At 45.9% G+C, this 22625-nt stretch overlaps 1 protein-coding gene across 1 annotated transcript; it reads right to left on the reverse strand.

The window, feature by feature from the left end:
* Positions 1 to 330: 330 nt before the first annotated feature.
* On the reverse strand, positions 331 to 16624 carry LOC137544176 (uncharacterized protein KIAA2012 homolog). The gene is made up of 5 exons (XM_068265243.1): positions 16576 to 16624; positions 10106 to 10295; positions 7469 to 7720; positions 4047 to 4133; positions 331 to 1073 (listed from the first exon to the last, which is right to left on the reverse strand). The coding sequence occupies exons 2-5, from the start codon at positions 10290 to 10292 to the stop codon at positions 772 to 774; spliced, it is 828 nt and encodes a 275-aa protein (XP_068121344.1). The 5' UTR covers positions 10293 to 10295; positions 16576 to 16624; the 3' UTR covers positions 331 to 771.
* Between the last annotated feature and the right edge of the window lie 6001 nt (positions 16625 to 22625).

Consider the following 22625-nt stretch of genomic DNA (forward strand, 5'->3'; position numbering starts at 1 on the left):
AAAATATCATATGCTGGTGCTATGTATGAACAGATACTGGTGCTGTACTGTACGTGGTGCCCAGTATATAACAGTATATAGGCGATTGACTGGTTGGATTGGTCAACACTCCTTGTCTCCCTGTTTATCAGAGCGGCATGGAAGAATAGACTGCGTTATGGCCATAAAACACGCCTCTTTCACCTTCTGGCCTTCCCCTATTTACCTCCTTCTCTGCCTCTCAGATCGCGCACATGTGCGCCTGCGCCGTTTCACTACAGTCCCCAGCAGCGAGATATGAAAATCGGTAACAGGATAGAGCGTATCACCATGCATCAATTACACCCGCCGTATAAGACGACCCCTGACTTTTCAGAAGATTTTCAAGGTTTAAAAAGTAGTCTTATACGCCAGAATATACAGTATTTATGTTTGTGACAGTAATGTCACAAAAGGTGGAAAAATTCGAGGGGGCCGAATACTTTTGCAAACCACTGTAAGGCTTGAAGTTAAAAAGCAATAACATTTTCAGATAAACACAAGGGATTAATGATGAGAACAGTCAGAGTCAACCATCATCAGAACAACACAAAAGACCTGCATAATCATCTTGATGCAGTGACTGTGCAGCATTCAACCTATGGCCACACTTACACAAGGAGATGCTGTATGCGAGAGTGAAGCAGAGTAAGCCTTCTCTCCGCCCACAGCACAAACAGAGCCAAAAGAAAACCATTCAGGTTTATCATCTCTATGATTTTCTTCTGTCTTGAGCAAGACTTCAGGAACAAGTTACATTCTTCTTTTCCCAGCAAGCTGGGAAAAAGACTCATGCAGCTGCTGTGCCTCCTGTCTGTACTGCAATACCCTCTGCCGCTGAACCTCAGCTTCTGCCTCTGCCGCCTCTCTTTGTTGAACCATATTCGCCACATGTTGGTTAAATTGGGCTTCCAGTTGTTGCAGGCGATTTTCAAATTCTGCCCTTTGTTGCTGCATCCCGCTTTCATACTCTGACTTCCATAAAGCTAGTGTTGAAGTTAGACCCTGAACCTGAACTTCAAGCTGACCCACACGTTCACTGACATTTCCTGTGCCTGGAAATCAAAAGATGAAAAAAAAAAAAAAAACTCAATATGCATTAACCCTAAGTACTAATAAAAGTCAACTGCGATCACATTTCAATGTAAAAACTAGACGTTGTCGTTTAAGAGGAAACCACAGGACAGGGTCGGACCGGGAGCTGGAAAAACTGAAGAAATACACTTGCTGGCCAAGCAGCAGTAATAATCAAGTGTTGCTGCTCACAGTAAAGAAGACTTGCTGAAGGTTTGCTTTGGGTGTGATAGCATTGGGTTACTGCAGCTTGGCCAGTTTTTGCTCAGTTTTTCCCCCTCACAGTCCGACACTGCCACATGATGTTGTCTATGTGTCTGATTGACTGTATGTGGCTCCGCCTAACTTGACCAATTTTAACCCCAGTCACCCAGTGACCCAGTGTGCCAACCAAGTATGGGAAGTCTGTCTTTAATACGTTGAGAATTACAGCTGTTTACATTTACTCATTGAAGTCACTAGGGAAAATGAGATTGACTTTTTGTTGCTCCGCCCTATTTTTTTAGTCCCCAAAATGTGACATAATGTTTCAGCTTCACTCCATGACCAAGTGACCCAAGTTTGGTGAGTGTAACTTGTAACTGTAACAAAGCTTTACGAGTGGCAATAGTTTCAAATTTTCCAATAAAAGTCTATTTGAAATATGGGGTTTCAGATTTCTACTCCTTAAACTCTGGTAGGAGTAGCGTATAGGAAATTGATACATTTTTTTGGCCGTTAATAACTCCACCCACTTTGGGATGACCCCCCCCCCAAAAAAAAAAAATATTTGTATTTGGGTTGACACCAACAATATGTGTTCCGAGTAAGGGGGTTGTAGCTTCAAAATTGTCGGAGTGGCAGCGATTTGAAATTTTTATCTGTCAAAGTCCATACGGAAACAGGGGTCTTCCAGGATCCGCTGCAAGGGCCCAGAGTGTGGGAACGCTTAATAAAGCACAAACGACGAATAAGTGTGGAAATTTTGGCGCTTTTACACATAAAACTGTAGGAGGAGTAGCGTGTAGAAAATGGGGGGGGGGGGTGTGCACTACTAATAATCAAAAGAACGAGCTGAAATATTAATTTTCTCAAGTGCTACTTTTGCCTTGTGGGGATCTGTGATACTAACACTGGACCTTAAAGAGGAACTCTAGCCTAAACAAACATACTGTCATATGTACAAGTTACAGTAGTTATGTAAATTAAAATAGATAGGTATTATAATCTCTTAAGCACACTGTTTTAAAAGGACAGGCAAAGGTGTGTGATTTCATGATGGCAGCCATATTTTTGTTTGAAAGGAGGAGATAGGGAGCATGACACGCAGTTCCAACTGTCCTGTGTCCTGATCACCTCTCCCAGTTGCTAGGCAACGTGATTAACAAAATAGAAAATCCCATCATGCTCTTCACAGAATCAGGGTAAAAAAGCCCTGTTTTTTTTATTTGAAGGACAGATCTTTGCTAAAAATTCCGCTAAAAAATGTTTCTTTGGTAAGAAAAAAAAAGTTCTGATGCTGTGAAACTGTTAGAAACACAAAGCCTTTTCAGTTCTGCTGAGGCGATTTTTAGTCCAGAGGTTCATTTTAAGCTTTGCAACTGTAACTTTATCATTCAATGACACCATCCATTTTCCGACTTAGAATAAACTTGTAAGACCCTTAGCAAGGACATTTTAATCCTCACTAGTTAGCGGGTCCGGGGAATGCAGCCCCAAAACCTCTCACATGATGTCAGCAGGCAAGTTTTAGCCGCTTGTGTTGTATGTCTAAATTAAATGTTGTTTAGATTATTATATTTAAGATAACCTTTTTCATGAAATTTATCTTTTGATAGTGTTGCACATGCGCCCAAGAGTCCATTCTTAGCTTTGTTTTATACTACTATTCATGTTGACATGGTGAATGTGCAGATTTTTGAAAATTGATTTCAGATATATTGCAAATATTTTTTGGTCGACGGTCTAATTGGAAGTTGGCCCGTTATCTAAGTAGTCACTGTGTAATCATTGTTGATTAACACTGAATGCATTTTGTTACAACTGACATATGCAGAAAACGATTGGTGAAGCCACAAATCGCACAACCATCAAAGGGATGGCCTACAGCAGCAGAAGACCCAAGCGGGTACCACTCATCTCCACTACAAATGGGAAAGAGGCTACAATTTGAGCAAGTCTCCCAAAATTGTCCAAATGAAGACTGGCAAAATGTTGCCTGGTGTTATGAGTCTCGATAGATTCAGAATGTGGCGAGAAAAGATTGCGAACCTGGGACCATCATGCCTTCTTACCACCGTGTAGGCTGACGGTGGTTCTTTAAATTTTTGGGAGATCTTTTCTTGCCACACTTTAGGGCCCTTAGTGCCAAATTGCCAATGGGGCATCATTTACATGCCACGGGCTACCTGAGCATTGTTTCTGACCATGTCCATCCCTTCATGACCACCATGTACCCATCATCTGATGGCCACTTCCAGCAGGATCATGCACCATGTCACAAAGAATAATTTCAAAATGGTTTCTTGAACATGACAATGAGTTCACTATACTTAAATGTCCCCACAGTCACCAGATCTCAACCCAATAGAGCATCTTTGGGATGTCATGGAACAGGAGCTTCGTGCCCTGGATGTCCATCCCACAAATCTCCATCAAATGCAAGATCTATGCCTCATAGAATTAAGTGTGGTCTGAAGGGAAAAGTGGGTGAAACACCATATTAGTACGGCGTTCAAAATAATCCTTCCAATGAGTGTAACTATTTAATGTGGAAAAATTCGACAAATTACCATTATCAGTAATTTATATACTATACATTTGTTACAACCCAGTTGTGTATAACGCTGAGAAGCATGGGAGTGTAGAACAATGCCAGCTGAGAAAAATGGTGTATGAAAACTGTCATACAGTAGTGTATCAGTTCCTTCCTACTTGCTGAATCTTTATGCTATAAAAATGTAAGTCGAACTTACGATCAACTGGTGTGGTGGATGTGCTTCTACCAGCTGTACTCCTGCTGGCGCGGCGGAGGTTGTGCCTATGTTCCACAGACAATGAAGCTATGGAAAATGAAAAACATGGTATTATAAACGACTGAACGATCTAATTACAACAAAAACCCAAATTTTTAAAGAACAAATAGCTTTTTAACCAGACAAGGTCTACAGTGCAAGTCAATTCTTTCTAGTACAATGGTAAACCTTTTCAACCTTTCACAGTACATACAGCAATCCAATGATTACCTTACATAAATTATTATGTCAAATGAAACTTAAAGTTTTGAATAGAACTTGAAGAACTAAACAGGGCATAGCAAGACAATCACCTAATCATTAAAGGCAAGAGAATGCGCAAAAAGTTAATTACCCATTATAACACCATTTCACCACCTACACTGGGATCTGACCTATTAACCCTTGTTAAATATATACTTTTTATAAATTTCACATGAATCCATATTATATCAGTTGTGACAAAGTGGCTGGGAAGGTGCCACTCTCTTTGTCACAAGTGATGTGCGATGGACGGTATGTTGCACCCAGGTTCAGGCGCTACATCCTGTAGCAGCTCCGGAGGATAGGCTTTTGCTGACTGTCAGGAGTGACAGGGGTTAAAGCCTTGAGAAGGGTCCGGAGCTGACCAGATGTAGAGCAGGGTGGGTGCATCTGGTCGCCAGGTCCTGGGTGGAATATAGTATGCATTATATTTGTGGACTGCTGCCTGTCTAGCCCACAAAGGGTTAACAACAGAGCTAACAAGTCTCTGGAGAGGAAGAGGTGAGGAGGGGTGTGTGACAATCCAGCCCCGCGATCCCGTCGAGATCTGCTACCGTTAGCGTACGCAGGAAGTACGGGCGCAGACGGACAACGAGATCGGTTGCTGGATCGTCAGAGGTAAAATAGAAAATGAAAAAGGAGACAGAGCGTGCCAATCCCGTCTAATCTGCTCCCGTTAGCATACGCAGGAAGTACGGTGAACAGACTGACAATAAGGATTGGTCTTGCAGCTGCCGACAATATGTAATGGGACAAACATCCACCAATCCCGTATTACTAGGCCACTGTTGACATGCAGGTCTCATGCACTAGAGACTGCTGGAGGCAAATTCACTGTGTGCGTAGTAAACGGTTAAGATTGGTTGGAGGTGCCCATACATGTACAATTCTGATTGTATATACAATCGGTAAACTAAAAATATCGGTTTCGCGCTGGAAATCGGGTAATAAACTGCCACCACTCTCTCAAGTTCAGGGAAGAAAGAGACTCCCGCTATCATAATACGGTAGCCAGCCCAATCACGTTCAACACGCCCAAGTCACCGTTCGGGGAATAGTCACTTCCGACGGCTTAAAGACTGAGCAATGTGACGTTAAAGAACGGTTACTGGGTCCCTATATGATGCAATCTCGAATTGTATTTACAATCGAGAAACGAAAGTTATCGATTTCGCACAGGAAATCTGGTACTAGCTAATCCTAGAAGGAAGAAACGGTTATTTACAACCTAGCTAGCAAACAATTTATAAGCAAATCATAAAACAATGCGGTAGTATGACTGACTCTTCAGAGGGCAGATTCGTTATAGCAGCAATCAGATGACCAGAAAAGGCACACAACTGAACGATAAAATCGTTAGTTTATTTCTAAACTACATACACACAGCTTATTTTAGAACAGATTGATTGGACAGAGAGAAGAGAGGAAGAGAAACAGAATGTCTGAATATACAGTTTAAATACCGTTATTGGTAGTCCCTGCGGCAATCGCAAGTCTTTGGCGAAAGTCCCAAAATGGCGGTTGCCATGCGGCCAACAGGCCTTTGTTAGAAAGTTCGAAGATGGAGGTTTTGGCCCGTGTCCCTGCGAGCTGCCAGGATGTTACTAGGCATCAGATTGAAGGTAAAGGACCCAGAGCTTTCTGGGCTCTGTCTGGTTATAGCCCCCACTCCAGCAAGGAGGGGTTAGGGGGCGTGGATCACACACCTCTTTGGAACAGGAGGTCTCTGCCCCTCTCATAGAGGCAAGAATTTACCTGAATCATGATAAGTGTGCTCATCTGCAAACCGTACAAGTTATGTTAAATCTAATAACATTTTTAGGTTTGTCAGAATTTATCAAGAACGTTGATACCAAACTTGGGGGGTTTAGAGTGAACGGTGACCCCAAAATGCATATCTCTGCTTTGGCAGGGCTTACCTTGAAATCAGAAACATCCAAGCGTGCGGTTGGTTCAAAATTTCAGAATAAGCGGGTTCTACAGGCCGTTGCCTATTTGGGAAGTCATCTTTATGATAAAAGATGGATTTCATATTTGTGAGGTCACAGATAGGTTTCCTACTAGTCACTGAGAAAGCCAGCTGTAGTCTCTAAGTGGCTTCTGCAGGATGTTAGCAGGACCTCCTGTGGCTGCTCTTTTCATGTAAGGAGCTGAGGAGCCACCAAGTCTGGGTTAGGCAGTGGAGGTGTGAGATTTCCCTCTTTCTGCCTGCTTGGGGGTCCCTGAATGCCCAGGACCCTTTGTCACACGGAGGTTTGAAAAAACTAGGTAATAAGAGCATTTTCTACATTTGACCAGGGAGAGGAACTGTTAACCCCAGGCTTCCCTGGTCTTTTTATAAACCAAGCCTTTCCCTATCTGCTGTCATTTTTTTAATAGTGGCAACAGGGAATATTTTATAAGGCTCTAACTACTTTTTTAGGACGAATAAACGTTGATTTGTCACAGGGTGTGTCCAGCAGGTTCTGTCAGTCTGGACAGAAAAGGTTTTCGTTTGTTTCCAGGAAGTAGCTCTGCTGAGAAGCTGATGCAGGGGACTGCATGTGTTTGGACTGACATTTGTGTGTTACTCAACGCTGAAAGTAAGCACCCGGCCGGAGTTGGCCTTACCTTTGTTTTGGTGGAATTACTTTATTACTGAACTGCAAACTGTTGTTTGTGAACCTGCTGCCAAAATAAACTTTGATTTATGTTTGCATATAAACCTGCTTGGAGTTGCTCTGTTCCTGCTACAATGCTTACCATCTGAAGAGGGTCCTCACACAGTCCATATGTATTATTCACTTACGCCTTCTATTCTATTTTGCACTTTTGCCTATTTTATCTTACTTCTGAAGTAATGTACTGTACTGCAGCACAGTACTGAACATGAACAACTCTGTTTTGCAAACAATGATGTGCCCTGTTATTAATATAACTGCTGCCATTGTTAAGAAATATTGCTTACAGCATGGAAACCGTCTATGACAGTGACTTACTGAGGCAAATGAAAACTTTGAAGTACAAGGTAAACAAAAAACTGCTGAAGCAGTCGGATTCACAACTTTGATAACATACAGAGTGCGGTCATTTCCTTACCAATGCTTACTTTCAACATCATGAAGAAAAAAAAAACTTACATGCAACCGATCGGCTACGGCGCCTACGTTTCCTACTCCGGCCTCTGTGTTTCTGTGCAGTAGGAGGAGCAGCCGTTTCAGCTGCAGCAGCGGTTTCATCTGCAGCAGCAGGAGTTTCCACTGGCTCAGCTGAGTCACCGGTAGGAGGGCTGCGATCAGGGCTGGTCCTGGGAGTGATGTTGGCTGAAGAGGGTGGAGAAGAGGAGGAACGGGCCGGCTCCTGCAGTCGTGCTGTCCTACGATGATGACGAGCTGGAAAAGAATGTTGGAAAATTATCAAAAAAAAAACACATACTAAGTAAAGGTAAACATTGCATTGGGGAACAATAACTACACAAAGTGAATGATAGACGTTATCAATATAATGATATAGCCTTACCTAAAGAATTATTAGGAACACCCCTTCAATTTATGATTAATGCAGTTATTATGATACCCCGTTGCTGAACTCTGCCTGTCCATTGGAGTACGTATCTGTCTCCTGAATCTGTACCTTATCTGTCTGTGTGTTAATGACCTGGCTTGTCCGACCTCGAGAACTGGCCTCACTGTTAGAGGCAGTTCCCAGACCTGTTAGTGACACTCCCTCATTGGTGTCACTCACGTTCTGTCCTTCCCACTATTCTCAGCCTGGCTCCGCCCCTTGGGGAGCATCAGGCCTGTGGAAGGAATCTGATCCAGAGTACTTGCTCTTACTGTCTAGCACCTATCCTATAGGTGTTTGGCTCAATATATACTGTTGCACCGAACACTATCATCTCTCAGGTGTCCAGAGGTTAGAGATATATCTGATTATCGGTGATACTGCAGATCATCAATAATCAGGTATATATCTGCATTCTCGGTGATACTGCAGATCACCGGTAATCAGACCCTCTCTGTGTTACACCTATCGTTACATAGAGGGTAGAGGATTATGGGCCAACTGATTCAAGCTGATAGAAGAGCAACGTTAACTGAAATAACCACTCATTAAAAACAAGGTATGCAGCAAAGCATTTGTGAAGCCACAACATGCACAACCTTGAGGCACATGGGCTACTGTAGCAGAAGAACCCACCGGGTAGCACTCATCTCCACTACAAATGGGATAAAGAGGGTACAATTTGCCAAAGCTCAGCAAATGTAGACAGTTGATTTGAAAAATGTTGCCCGGTGCTATCATTCTCGATAGACTCTGATTTTGTTGTAAAAAGAATGACAACATGGAACCATCATTAATTATTTCTTTATTTCAGTATTTATATAGCGCCGACATATTACTCAGCGCTGTACAGAGTGTATTCTCTTGTCACTAACTGTCCCTCAGAGAGGCTCACAATCTAGTCCCTACCATAATCATATGTTTATGTATGTATTGTATAGTGCATGCATCATAGTCTACGGACATTTTTTAGGGAGAAGCCAATTAACTGATCTGTATATTTTTGGGATGTGGGAGGAAACCAGAGTGCCAAGAGGAAACACACGGAGATATGGGCAAAATATACAAACTCGTTGCAGATGTTGACTTGGCTGGTATTCAAACCATGGACCCAGCGTTGCAAGGCGAGAGCGTTAACCACTATAACACCGTGCTGCCCATGTCCATCATGCCTTGCTACAACTGTGCAGGCTGGTGGTGGTGATGTACTGGTGTGAGGGATGTTTTATTGGCACACTTTAGGCCCCTAAGTGCAAATTGGTCATCATTTAAATGCCACGGGCTACCTGAGCATTGTTTCTGACCATGTCCATCCTTCATGACCACCATGTACCCATCCTCTGATGGATACTTGCAGCAATATAATGCACCATATCACAAAAAAAAAAAAAAAAAAAAAGGTTTCTTGAAAATGCCAATGAGTTCACTGTATTAAAATGGCCCCCACAGTCATCCGATCTCAACCCAATAGAACATCTTTGGGATGTGATGGAACGGGAGCTTCGTGCCCTGGATGTCCATCCAACAAATCTCCATCAACTGCAAAATGCTATCCTATCAATATGGGCCAACATCTCTAAAGAATGCTTTCAGCACCTTCCTGCATCAATGCCACGTAGAATTAAGGCACTTGTGAAGGTGAACATGAGCCAAACTCCATAATGGTGTTCCTAAAAATCATTAAAGGTGAAGGTTCAGGGAGGGGGGTTAAAAAATAGAAATCCATTTCCACTTACCTGGTGCTTCCTCCAGCCCGTGGCAGGCAGGAGGTGCCCTCGCCGTCGCTCCGCAGGCTCCCGCTGGTTTCCGGTGCCCGACCCGACCTGGCCAGGCCGGCTGCCAGGTCGGGCTCTTCTGTGCTCCAATGCCCGGCACTTCTGCGTCCCACGCCGGCGCGCTGACGTCATGCGCAGTACAGCCCAGCGGACGTCCGATGACGTCAGCGCGCCGGCGTGGGACGCAGAAGTGCCTGGCCAGGTCGGGTCGGGCACCGGAGACCAGCGGGAGCCTGCGGAGCGACGGCGAGGGCACCTCCTGCCTGCCACGGGCTGGAGGAAGCACCAGGTAAGTGGAAATGGATTTCTATTTTTTTACTCCCCTCCCTGAACCTTCCCTTTAAGGTGAGTGTATTTAGGGCTGGTTATGCTAAAGATGAGAATAGTCAATGTAAATAAAAAATGATATAGAAATATCAAAACAAAGAATTTACTTACATCTCCTAATGTCACGTTTTATTCTCCTCACTGCTCCTGGAGTTTTAGATTTGAAATCACTCCACATGGTCTGTAATTTCTTTACAGACCATGTGCGATTGAACCTGGAGCGAAGACCGTCAGAGAGCTGGCCCAATACGATCCTCTTTTCCTCTCTTCTGCCCTTATCATAACGGCCTTCCAACATGGTCTGTAAATATATATAAAAAATAAATTGTCTAAGTTGTAAGTAGTACTGTAAACATCAAATGCAGCAATAAAGACAATATCAATACAAGTCCAAAAAAAAAAAAAAAAAAATTGTCACTGGTGACTATGAAAGTCGTTACAGATGAAGCATTCATTGTAGTTATTGAGAAATGTATTACAAGACAGCAGTGGTGCTCATCTGAGCTAGGATCTCCACGTTACTCGGATATCCTAGCTCTTTTTCCACTATTCTAATTCGAATACCGAGCTCGAATAGTATTAGCTATCTGGGCTGTGCTATCCGAGCGCACTCGGATAGCAAGCAGCTATCCGGAGTTATCCTAGCTATCCGAGCTCGGATAGCGTCACGAGCTATTAGCGGCATGCCAGACGTCACCTCGAGTCCTCACCAGCAAATCAGAGGGCTCAAAGCCCTCTGACTGCAGCCAATCACAGAGGGGGAGCATGGACAAGCCCCCTGTGAGGCTTGGTGGTGTATTCTCCACAGTCAGCATGCAACGCATGAGCTGGCGTGGAGGAGGTACACACACTAGCACCAGGAAACAGGCTATCCCTAGTATAGTGGAGGGGAGGACTGACTCCAATAGGAGATTGTGGCGCACAGAGCCGGTGCAGATCTGACAGCCACAAACAATGCTTTCGTTATAACGTCTCAGCGCAAAGTAGCGCTGAGCGCATAAACCAGAACTGAGGAGATCAGGACAGGTAGACAGAATGAACGCTTGCTAGCTAGCGGCTACTTAGCGACAGCAAGCGTCCAAAACCAGACAGACTGGAATGAGGCAGCCAATGCGCTGTGGCGATGGCGTGCCTCACAAAGACAGGACAGGACAGTCAGAAAATAGCAGGATTAAGATAGATGAACGTAACACAGATAAATATACAATAAGTATGTTTTCCTAGCGTATTACAATTACAGCTATCAATGAAACTATTTGTAACTTCTGACTAACATATGTATATATCGGCAATGAACCGATATATGACATAAGCAGGAACGCTGACTAGGACTGGAGTAATACAGGGAACAGGACTCAGAAGGATTCGCTATCTCTTCGCAGAGATGAACGCAATCCACAAACAGTAACAGAACAGGATTCAGAAGGATTCGTTATCTCTTCGCAGAGATGAACGCAATCCACAAACAGGAACAGAACAGGATTCAGAAGGATTCGTTATCTCTTCGCAGAGATGAACGCAATCCACAAACAGGACCAGGAACAGGATAACTAGCTCAGCACGGGTGTTCACGGTACGCGCAAACTACCAAAACGTGCTGGAAAACTGACTAACTGAACACAGGAAATAAACAGTTCGTGTACGTATATATCAGCAACACTGATATATCAACGTAACACAAATACAAGGAAAATAATAAACGTTCTGGTATGCATATATATTGGCAATGAACCAATATATGATGCAAAGACCAGCAAAGTATCTTTAACAAGAAACACGATCGGGGGCTAAAGCGACAGCAAGACAGGCTTAAGCTGAAGCTATGAAAACCCAAGGAAACCCTGCAGGAAGCAGATCTTTATACTGAGGTCATCCAATGGGAGCAGACATGCAGATTCCCACACAGGTGAATGATAATCAGTCACAAGCCGACAGCAGGGAAAGACAGACAAAGCTATGCAACTTGCATGGAAATAGATCAGAACTGCCTGAGCTGCAGCACTACTTCCAGCAATAGCTGCTGCAGCAGCGATCATTACACCCCCCCTCTATAAATAGCGGACACCATCTTGCCTCACTCGTCCTGCTTGCGACTTACTGACTGATAGTACTGATAGAACTGCTCCAGTGCTTTTTGTCTGTGTGCAAGTGCATTGCTATTGTTCTAAACCTAGCGTTTTTACACTCCAACACTTGATCTTCAACTGTATTGCTTTGTATTGTAGATAGATTGTATTTTTGGTAGTTTAGTTTGGGTGATTACTAGGGGGACTAGGGAGGGAGAGAGACTGTCACTGGTGCTGCTGCAGGCCTGCAGGCAGCCAGCAGTTAGGCCCTGTGCCTAGGCAAGGCAGCCCGCCCTGCTCTGTGCTCTAGTCTCTAGTTAACTTACCTGTGCTATCACCTGTCCTACTCTACTCCTGTACTACTACTACTTCTGTGTTACAATAGATTTGTACTATTTTGTAGTTCTCAAGGCCCAGATTTAATGCTATACCTGTCCTGCTGTATCTGCTCTCTGTAATCTAGTCACACCTGTTGTATTATTTAGCTAGATTCTTCTATTGTTTAGTTAGTAGTACTGTAGTGTACTGTTCTCTAGTCTGTGTATAGGTACCGTCCGTCACCGCGTTACCTAGGGTCTTTGTGTGCGCAGTGCACATCTGCGCTGTCCGCACCCTCTCGTTAGTGCTACACCCGTCCTATTGTTTATATATTACTTCTATTGTGTATTCGCTGACTTTAACTGTAGTCTGTGTATAGGGACACCGTCAGTCAGCGTCAGCTAGGGTCTTTGTGTGCGCAGTGCGCACTCACTCATTAGCGCTACACCGATCTCTGCTGTAGAGTACACCTGTCCGTCACCTCACACACCCACCACCACCAGTCCCACCCCATTAAAGTACCCCACTTGTCACACCCGCCTTTACATACATAAGGTTTATTTTTCATTTGTATAATATTAAAAATATGTCTGGCGCCGGCAGCCGTGGTTTGGGCAGGGGCAGCAAGGGCAGCAAGGCCATCGCCAAGAGAGGAGGTCGTGGGCGTGGCAGCCGCGCCACCATCACCATGTGCAGTTCTGCGTCTGCACCAGTGGCTATTCCGCCATTAGCCACTGGCCGTGGACGCCTTGGCCGCCCAACAGCTGGGAGTCACGCTGCAGAGACACAGCAGCAGCAGCAGCAACATGTGGCCCAGATGTTCCTCCCACCGGCAGGTCGTAGCCGTCCTATTGAGGAGAAGGACGCAGACGCTGTAGTGGAACTGATGGTGGATGAGCAGGCCACCATTAGCTCTGGAAACGAGTCCTCCATCCCCGTCACCACTCCTGTTCGCAAGAGCAGCAGCAGACGACCAGCACTGCCTGGGGAGCAGGAGGAGGAGTGCAGTTCTCCAGCCCCAGCGGGCGACATAAACACCCTGTCACTCAGCACCTTTATATCCCAAAGCACAGCGGGGTTATGGAATGCTTTTGCGGAAGAATTGGCAGAGGAAGGAATGCTCATGGGCACTTTGGGGGGTGATGCTTTGGACAGTCAGACAGTGGTGACTGTCCATCCGCCCATGCATGCAGAAGGGGAGTTTGGGGGATCCCAGCAGGACATGTTTGTGGAGGGGGAGGATGATGATGATGACAGGGTGCAGGACAAAGACTTGGTGCCATGTCCTGGGAGTGGGGATGTCATCAGCTCTGAGGAGGAGGAGGAGGATGCGTCTGCGTGCATTGCTAGAAAGATCAGCATCGCAGGAATGGGAAGGATCACAAGTGGGTGTGGTATGCAGGCCACACAGCGTGCTGATCAGGAGACGAGTTATGCCAGTGCCACCACCAGCCGCACCAAGAACCCCCCCAACCACAACAGGGAGACCAGCGGCAGCAGCACCTTCCAGCCGAAGGGGCAACTTCACCTCCCCAATATGGAATTTTTTCACCCTTACATATTTGGAGTGCAAGTATGCCACCTGCAACCAGTGCCGCAAACAGCTCAGCAGAGGGAAGGAGGCCTCTGCGTTTGGCACCACCTCTCTGGTCAACCACCTTTCACGAGCATGTGGAGTTCGTGAAGTTGAAGGAAGCTGGCAGTGGCAGACCTGCCACCACTGCGAAGCCATCGGCAGCAGGAGTGTGTCAGCAACGCACTGCTCCTCCTCCCTCTGCAACTCCTGCCGCCGACACTGAGGCCTGTCCTGGTAGTCCGAAAGTGGCCTCCTCTGCTCCCTCCACTGCTTCCAGTGCCAGCAAAAGGCCTCGCCAGACCCTGCTCAGCGACACCTTCCTGGGGGTGGTCAGGGTTCTGCCTTTCATCAGCCGTCGCGTGCGTCAGCTGAACGGCTTGCTGGCATGGGCCATGTGCTCCAAACTCCTGCCTTATTCCCTTGTGCAGGAGGGGAGCGACATGCGTGCGTTCCTGATGTGTGCAGCCCCCGATTGGTCAATCCCCAGCAGACATTATTTTGCACGCACAGCCATCCCTGCACTTCACCTTGTGATGGCCAATGTCGGGAGAGGGCAGGAGCACGCGGTGGGTCAATGGGTCCACGTCACCATGGACTCGTGGAGCAGCCGGTTTGGGACAGGCCGCTATCTGTCCTTCACCGTGCATTGGGTCAGCTTGGTGGAAGGGGGTGAGGAGGGGGGAGCAGCATCGGCCGGCACTGTCAGAGCAGCAGCAGCAGCACCAACAACGCAGTAGGTGGTGCCACCATGCAGGGTCAGCGGAACAGCTGCAGGTTCCTCTGATCCGCTTCCATCCTCCGGCACACCAGCCCAAACCCCCCGCCTCAGAGGAGGACAGCACTCTCGGCTCTGGGGATGCCAATGATGTGCCAACAGACGTGGCCAGACTCTTCCCAATGGCAGCGCACATGCTGAGGTGCCTGCGCAAGGACCCAAGGGTGATCCAGATGAAGCAGAGGGAGGACATCTGGATCTGCATGATGCTGGACCCACGTCTGAAGGGGAAGCTCAGCCAGTTCCTGCCTGCAGGAGGAGACCGTGCGCAACAAATGAGGGACTTGCAGCTGTCCCTTGTTGAGCGCTTGGAAGAAGCCTTCCCTCAGACATCCACCCCCACTGTCCAGCCAGCACAGAGGCAGCAGCAGGTGCCTGCATCCACCAGCAGCAAGCGCACGCGCACCACAGACCTGCTGTATCTGACCCAAGAGCTCTACATGAGTGTAGAGCTGCCAAGGACTAGAGAGGAGGTGCATGCAGCAGCATCCTTCTACAGTCACAGGCAGCGCTTGACCCGCATGGTGGCTGACTACATGGGGTCCTTCAGCGGGCTTGACAGCGTGGCCCCTGTTGATCCCATGGAGTATTGGGTCAAGCACCTGCCAATCTGGAGCGAGCTTGCGCAGTACGCCATGGAAGTGCTCTCCTGCCCCCCTTCCAGCGTACTGTCAGAGCGTAGCTTCAGTGCAGCCGGTGAAGTCGTCACTGAGAAGCGATCTCGTCTGTCTCACAAGTCTGTGGACAGACTGACGTTTCGCAAAATGAACCAGGCTTGGGTGGAAGGCGAATTCATGGCCCCTGTTGTCGGCGAGAGGGGGACATGAAGTGACGACTGGCACACACCAGGCTACACCTGCTGCTGCTGTTGTATTTCATCCTGCTGTCTGTGTCTCCACTGCCAGGGAACACATTACAAAGTGCTGCTGCCCATGCGCCACCAGCTATTACGATCAACAATAGCTGCATTAATTTGAAAAAAAAAAAAGGAAAAATGTCATTAATTTAGAGGTGTCTGGGTTGAAAACTGTGCTGTCCCAATTGTGTATTGGACACAATGTGGGCTTCACGACCGCTAGGACCAAGGGCCTACTATGTCTCGCTACCTGCACTCCTGCCTGCTGCCAAATGCCAGTCTGCCACACACACTCATCCTCCTCACGCTGCCTGCTGCTGTATTGCCTGCTGCTGTCTGTGTGTTTCCACTGCCAGGGAACACATTACAAGGTGCTGCTGCCCATGCGCCACCAGCTATTACGCTCAACAATAGCTGCATTAATTTGGGAAAAAAAAAATGTAATTATTTTAGAGGTGTCCGGGTTGAAAACTGTGCTGTCCCAATTGTGTATTGGACACAATGTGGGCTTCACGACCGCTGTCAGGAACCTCATGATGTTCATTTACGGCCCTAGAACCACCGCTAGGAAACAGGGCCTATTATGTCAGTCACATCACACTGCCTGACACACATTACTCCTCCACCTTCTCATGCAAACACTTTTCATGAAGTTAATTTACAATTTTTTATATCTTTTTTATAACTACTACATCACCACCTAATCACTTGATGTTTTTCTTCAGAAAAAAAAGGTGGTTTCATGCATCATTGACCTCCAAACAAGTTTTACAAGCTATTTAAGGCCAGCTCGAATATTTTACTCGAATACAGACTCGGATAGTGACGTCGGATATCCGAGTTTGAACCGGATATTCAATTACATCGGATATTGAACTTCAAGTGATTTCGGATAGTTTACTATCCGAATTCGACCAAACTCGAATAGGATAATGAGGTATCCAAGCAACACTGCAAGACAGGCATTAATACAGTAAATAAAAAAATTACTTTAATTATAAAAGTTTTTTCAGCCTTCTTGAGGCGGGCGGAGGTGCTGGTCCTCTCCCTCCTACTGCTCGTCACTGCAGCTGTCATGATGGCACACTGGCAATCCGGCAAGTCTATAAATATTAAAATTGTCAACTAAGAAATACATTCTTTCAAAGGTTAACATTTTATTTAAACAACTATGTCATGATATAGCAGCTAGTTATAATGTTGGGATAATACCGCAGCATATTTTTGCCAATTTTCTGTCGGCTGTGTACTACTTCAGATGTGTATGTATGTTAAGAGGACAGTATAGTACATTTGCATCTAAAGGTGAGCTTTTGTGAATAGTGGGAGCAGAAAATGCTACATTGGTTAGCTACCCTCTGTCAAGGAAATAGCTTATTATACCAATAACCAGCACTTTGGTCTGCTATGAAATACTGTCTCATATGTGTATTTTGCTTTTGTCACCTGTAACTTTTAGTAGAGAAGTCTACAGTGCCTATAACAAGAAAACGGGTAATTAGACTATTAGCCAGGCAGTGTCCAGAATTAACACCTGGACTGGATGCAGTGTGCATTGATCAAACCAGCACAGGAGCCATGAATTTAAATATGACAGCCTGCTGGAATGTTAAAGAAGCCTGGAAAACCTTACTAAGAAGTCTTTTGATGTGTGTGGTAAAATACAATTTTATCTGTGAAAATTACATCTATGGGGAGATGGGAAATGTCTGGAAAAGCAATTAAAACTAGTTCATCCCCGTCCAAACGGGCTTGCAGCCTCAAGGCATATCTCCCAGCATATAAGGCAGGGCTAGATTACTATAATCATCTTCTCTTGGAGGTAGCGCATAGTAGAGATGATCCCGATCAAATCAGAAATTGCTAGCTGATAACAGTGCAATTAGAGGGCAGGCAAGCTTGTAAATATACACAGCATGATACAGAAATGATCTGGAGGGTCCTTGGGAAAAAAAATCTGTTTGATCTATCTCCATTGTTATAATGAATGCATGTGAAGAATTGCAGATAAGGCGTGAAACAGGTTGAAAAGTTTGGATAGCCATAGACTCCAGGAAGGCTGCTTTCTGACTTGTGTGCAAGACTGGCAGGGACAGCAGTCCTATTACCTGCAACTAGTCTCTGACTCTGTGTAATGTGGGACTGCAATACAGATTAGCTCTCTGCTCCATCTCCTGCTATTCTCAGTCTCACTCCATTCCTCCTCTCTCTGTGCTAGTGCACGACAAAATCACAATAGCAATCGCCAGCAATTTGAAAATGTGACTTGATAATTTGGGCTGAGGCTGCCATGATAATGGGCCTCAAGTCTATGTTTTCCCCCAGGCCAAAAGGTCCAAGTCCTCCCCTGGCAGCAGCAGAGTGTGTGTGTATAGTGTATGGCTACTGTGTGCTGTGTGTGTATAGTGTGTGTGTACGTGTGTATAGTGTGTGTGTGTGTAATGTACTAGGCATGAACGATTTATCGATTTTAAACCGAAATCGGGATCACGGAAACGGCGATTCCGTGATCGTCAGAGTGGCGATTTTTACGATATCCCCCGCCCTCCCGCTCTGCACTCCCCTTGCCGCTCTGTGTACAATTCGCGGCAGCTCAGCGGCTCTCATTCCCGGCGGTTCGCCTGCAAACTTCATTCTCCCACTGTGCGCCGCCTCTCCTCCTCCGTCATCAGCTCTTTTGGCTTGTTCCTCTGCCTAGCGTGTCATCAGCTGGGCGGGTGCCGGGCATCAGACTCCGCCAACAGGCTCTCACTTGTTTTCCTCTGCAGGACAGTGGAACATCAGAGCTGCCTCAGGTAGACTTTTAGGAGCTGGAAGAAGCCGGCAAGTAAAGCTTTACTTCTTTATTGTACCTCAGAGCCTCCACACACGGGCTTGTTTTCCCTCTCTCTCCATTGCTAGCTGGGCCTGTCAGATAAAAATAGTGTGGCCACTGGCCAGCAATCAGGCTTAGGAAATGGAATTACAGGATCACAGTTCAGCGCCCGCCTCCTTTGCACAGTAGAATTCTGAATGAGGCTTACAGCCTGCTAAAGCTTGATTTGAAGAAAATCGTGGGTCAAATCGAAATCGCAATTTCTGACAGAAATCGTGCGATTCAATCTTTTCCTAAAATCGTTCAGGCCTATAGTGTACTGTGCATAGTGTGTGTGTTGTGTGCAGTGTGTGTGTTGTGTGCAGTGTGTGTGTGCGCGCGTGTATAGTGTATGTACTGTGTGCATTTGTATATTGTGTGTGTGTGGTATATGTGAGTGCATGCCGCAATAAGTATATTTTATGGTGACACACTCTGCTGCATTACAACTATTTTCTGGTGAACCCATGCCGCAATAAGTGTATTTTCTGAATTTCGGGTGAAACGCTGCTGTATTGGGGTGGTCTTGGGGGAGGGGTTCACCACAGGGGTAGTGTTCACCACGAGGGTGGGGGGATGGCGCTGAGCTGCAATCACGGGGGGTGGTGTGGGGGGGGGGGGGTCCAAGGATTTCTTGCCGGGACTCGGGAGTGACAAAATGTCTAGAGACGCCTCTGCCGGTGTAATGTCAGCATGGGCAGCACAGAAGCTCCATTCTTCACTGAGTATCACGCATGCTCAGTGGGGAGGTAGAAGGTATTTTCATGAAATATCTCAGCTTCCACAGCACGTACACACTCGTAATGTTCAGATTAGGGAGGGGACCCCTCGATCTAGCTCTGTGCCGAATTGAAGCCCCCGACCCCCGCTGGTTCCCGGTTTGTTGTAATCAGTCTCGGGAACTAGCCGGGCTCGGGGGCTACAATTCGGCACAGAGCTAGATCTGGGGGTCCCCTCCCTCCCCTGAAAATTTCGGGTATGTACGTGCTGCGAAAGCGGAGATATTTAGGACGTTGTACGTGGCTGCACATTTGAATGGGACGCAGGCTGCTAATGCGCATGCGGGGCTGCCCAATCTGCGGGGCTGCCCATTCTGACACTACACCGGCAGCCACCGTCCCACACACAGTTACGTCACACGTAGGCCTATGGGGCACCACCACACAGCGGGAAACAGGCAGACCCACCTCACGCTTGTCACAATTCAAGTTTTACAATGGTGCCCGCCCACAACCACTATATATGTAACAAATAGTACAGCACACAAAAACCTGTCACTGGCAAGTGGCGACTACAGTGTTACAGGTGCAAGTAGGGTATGGTAAACAGTGTGTTAAAGGGAACCAGAGAGGAATGGGTTGTTAAAATAGATAACGCTTTCATACATACCTGGGGCTTCTACCAGCCCCATAAGCCTGGATCGCTCCCACGCCGCCATCCTCCGCTTCCTGGAACCGCTGGTACTGGGCCCGTCACTTCCAGTGGACACGGCCAATTGTCCGCATCACAGGGGCTCACTCCATACCCGTACGCATGCGGCTGCGCAGTAGGCAGCCTCATGCGTACTTGTATTGAGGGAGCGCCATGTGATGCGGAGAATCGGCCGCGTCCGCCGGCCGACTCGCGGAAATGACGGGACCCGGTACCGGCGGATCCATGCAGCAGAGGACGGCGGCGTGGGAGCGATCCGTGCGTATGGGGCTGGAGGAAGCCCCAGGTATGTATAAAACATTTATTTGATCCTCTCTGGTTCCCTTTAATGATTACTAATATTCACAGCAAAGCATCTATAGAAGTGATTATTATTAGCAGCACATGACCATCAATATAGAAATAGTCCTGTACTTGAGACACGCCCTTTTGGGGCACCCCTGGCCCAAACACCCGATTCCTAGTTGCAACCTCTGCAACCGCCATATTGCTACACCCCTGCACTCCAGAAAGAGGGGGAAAAAATAGGAAAACAAAAAAAATACAAAAAGGACTAGGAGGGACTGTCTCTACAAAAACAACTGTTGTTAGGTAAAAATGAGAAAAAAAAATTTAAGCATGTAAAAACATTGCTGCATACATTGCATACATACAATGGCACATATATACTATTTGCACACATACACATATATAAATACAAATTACTAAACTTACCAGAAAGGTGCTGCTGATTCTGAACTGTCTCTGGACGAGATAAAGTCACCCAAGGCAGCTGTGTTTTCGAGTCTCGCCGTCCACGTGCAGTCCTCCTGAGTCCTGACTCCTCTGATGACGTACTTCCGCCCCGGCAGCAGCCAATCCGTGCCAGCGTTTATAGAAAACGGATTTTCGTATTAAAATACGAATTTTTTTTAAAACAGCTTCCTTCTAAAACTTTATTAGTTGTTCACCAGACTACACACAAGCAAACGGAAATACGCGTAGGCATTATGGAAATACAGGTAGTATGCGGAATTATGCGGAATTATGCGGAATTCCACGGAATACCGCGGAATACCGCCGGAATACAGCAGTAACGGAATTTATCGTTTGCGGAAAGCGGAATTTGCGCGGAATCGGAAATTGGCTATTCCGACCATGCCTGTACTACAGCAGCAGACAGAGTGAGATCATGGCTGACGCTGCTGACTTATATAGGGGAGGGGGCTCCAGGAGGGAGTTCAGCCTGATTGGCTGCCATGTGTCTGCTGACTGTGATGTAGAGAGTCAAAGTTTAGCCCAAGGATGTAGTATGGGGGGCGGGTCGAACTCGCCATAAAGTTCGTGTTTCGACGCGAACCAGCGATGTTCACGATAATAAGTTTGCGGCCGAACCGTTCGGGACAACTCTATTTGTAATTACTGTGCTTGCTGTCCAAGGTACTTTTGTACTCATATACTGATGCTACTGGGAGGGAGGGTATTAAAGGGAACCTAAACTGAGAGGGATATGGATGTTTACTTTAAAACAATACCAGTTGCCCGGCTGTCCTGCTGATCTTTTTGGCAGTAGTGGCTGAATCACAGACCTTAAACAAGCATGCAGCTAATCCAGTCTGACTTCAGTCAGAGCACCTGATCTGCATGCTTGTTGAGAGGCTGTAGCTGAAAGTATTAGAGACACAGGATCAGCAGGAGAGTCAGGCAACTGGTATTATTTTAAAAGGAAAAATCCATATCCTTCTCAGTTTAGGTTCCCTTTAAGATGTTTTGGTGAATCTAACATTATAGAAGCAGAGTAGAATAACTGAAACACAGAATCCTACTCAGGATAACAATGCATAAAAAAGAAGGAAATACCAAAGTAAAGCCACCATCCTAGTATAAAATACAGTCAGTGTAGAATAAAAAAGTAAATCCTTTGTAAAGATGTGCAGCAGATCCCTCACAAATACATGCTGTACGCAAATATCTCTTTACCAATCTCACATTCCTCGTGTTTTAGTCAGAAACTAGTAAAGTTTTACTCTTCTTCCAGTCTTTATTGCACCCATCTGTGCTCATATATTAGCCAAAAATTGAGTATTTCCATTCCTTTGTTAAAAAAAAAAAGAAAAACGAAAAAATGAAACACGTTATTGCCCCTGGAGTTTTTGCAGCAGATGTACCCCAATGCAGCTGTTTTATTTAAAAAGAAAAAAAAAATCAAAATTCTGACCACTCCTGGCCTTGCTTATGCTGATAGTCACTCCCATCTATAGGAATATGCACATTGACTCTAACTGGGTGTAAAGAATTTTTGAATGCATGATGTTTTGATGCCTGGGTTCTGAAAGTGCATTTCTTCTTTCCAATTTTCTGTTTGGCTCACTCACCGAAGAGTTATATTTCTGTTTTCCAATGCGTTCTTTGCCTTGTTTTTTGATTACACTTTCATGTGAAGCATGCAAATCGCATGCGATTTTCAGATGCAAAATTAATTTTTTTTTTGTTCTTCTTTTGTACAATTTTTTCAAAAATGCAAGACCTTTTTCAAAAATGCAAGTTATTATTAATCGCTTATGGGGAAATACAAAATCGCATCAAGCATGGTTTTACTTCATGCGAAACCCAGAAAATAGTAACATGATTGTCAGGTTTTTTTCTGGATGTGAACCTCACATTTAATAGAAACAGGCCCATAGGAAATCATTGCTGTGTTCACACCCAGTGGAAACAGACCCTTACCGTTTTACATTGGTTATACAGTGTTACAAAGTTATTGAACAAATTATGT

Source organism: Hyperolius riggenbachi, chromosome 2, assembly GCF_040937935.1.
Source record: "Hyperolius riggenbachi isolate aHypRig1 chromosome 2, aHypRig1.pri, whole genome shotgun sequence".
Classification (NCBI taxonomy): Eukaryota; Metazoa; Chordata; class Amphibia; order Anura; family Hyperoliidae; genus Hyperolius; species Hyperolius riggenbachi.

Coding starts and splice junctions, on each gene's coding strand:
- LOC137544176 (XM_068265243.1), bottom strand. CDS start 10,292: ATGTTGGAAGGCCGTTATGATAAGGGCAGAAGAGAGGAAAAGAGGATC. Junction 4,134..7,468: donor CCGTAGCCGATCGGTTGCAT/GTAAGTTTTTTT, acceptor CATTTTCCATAG/CTTCATTGTCTGTGGAACAT. Junction 1,074..4,046: donor ATCCACCACACCAGTTGATC/GTAAGTTCGACT, acceptor TTTGATTTCCAG/GCACAGGAAATGTCAGTGAA.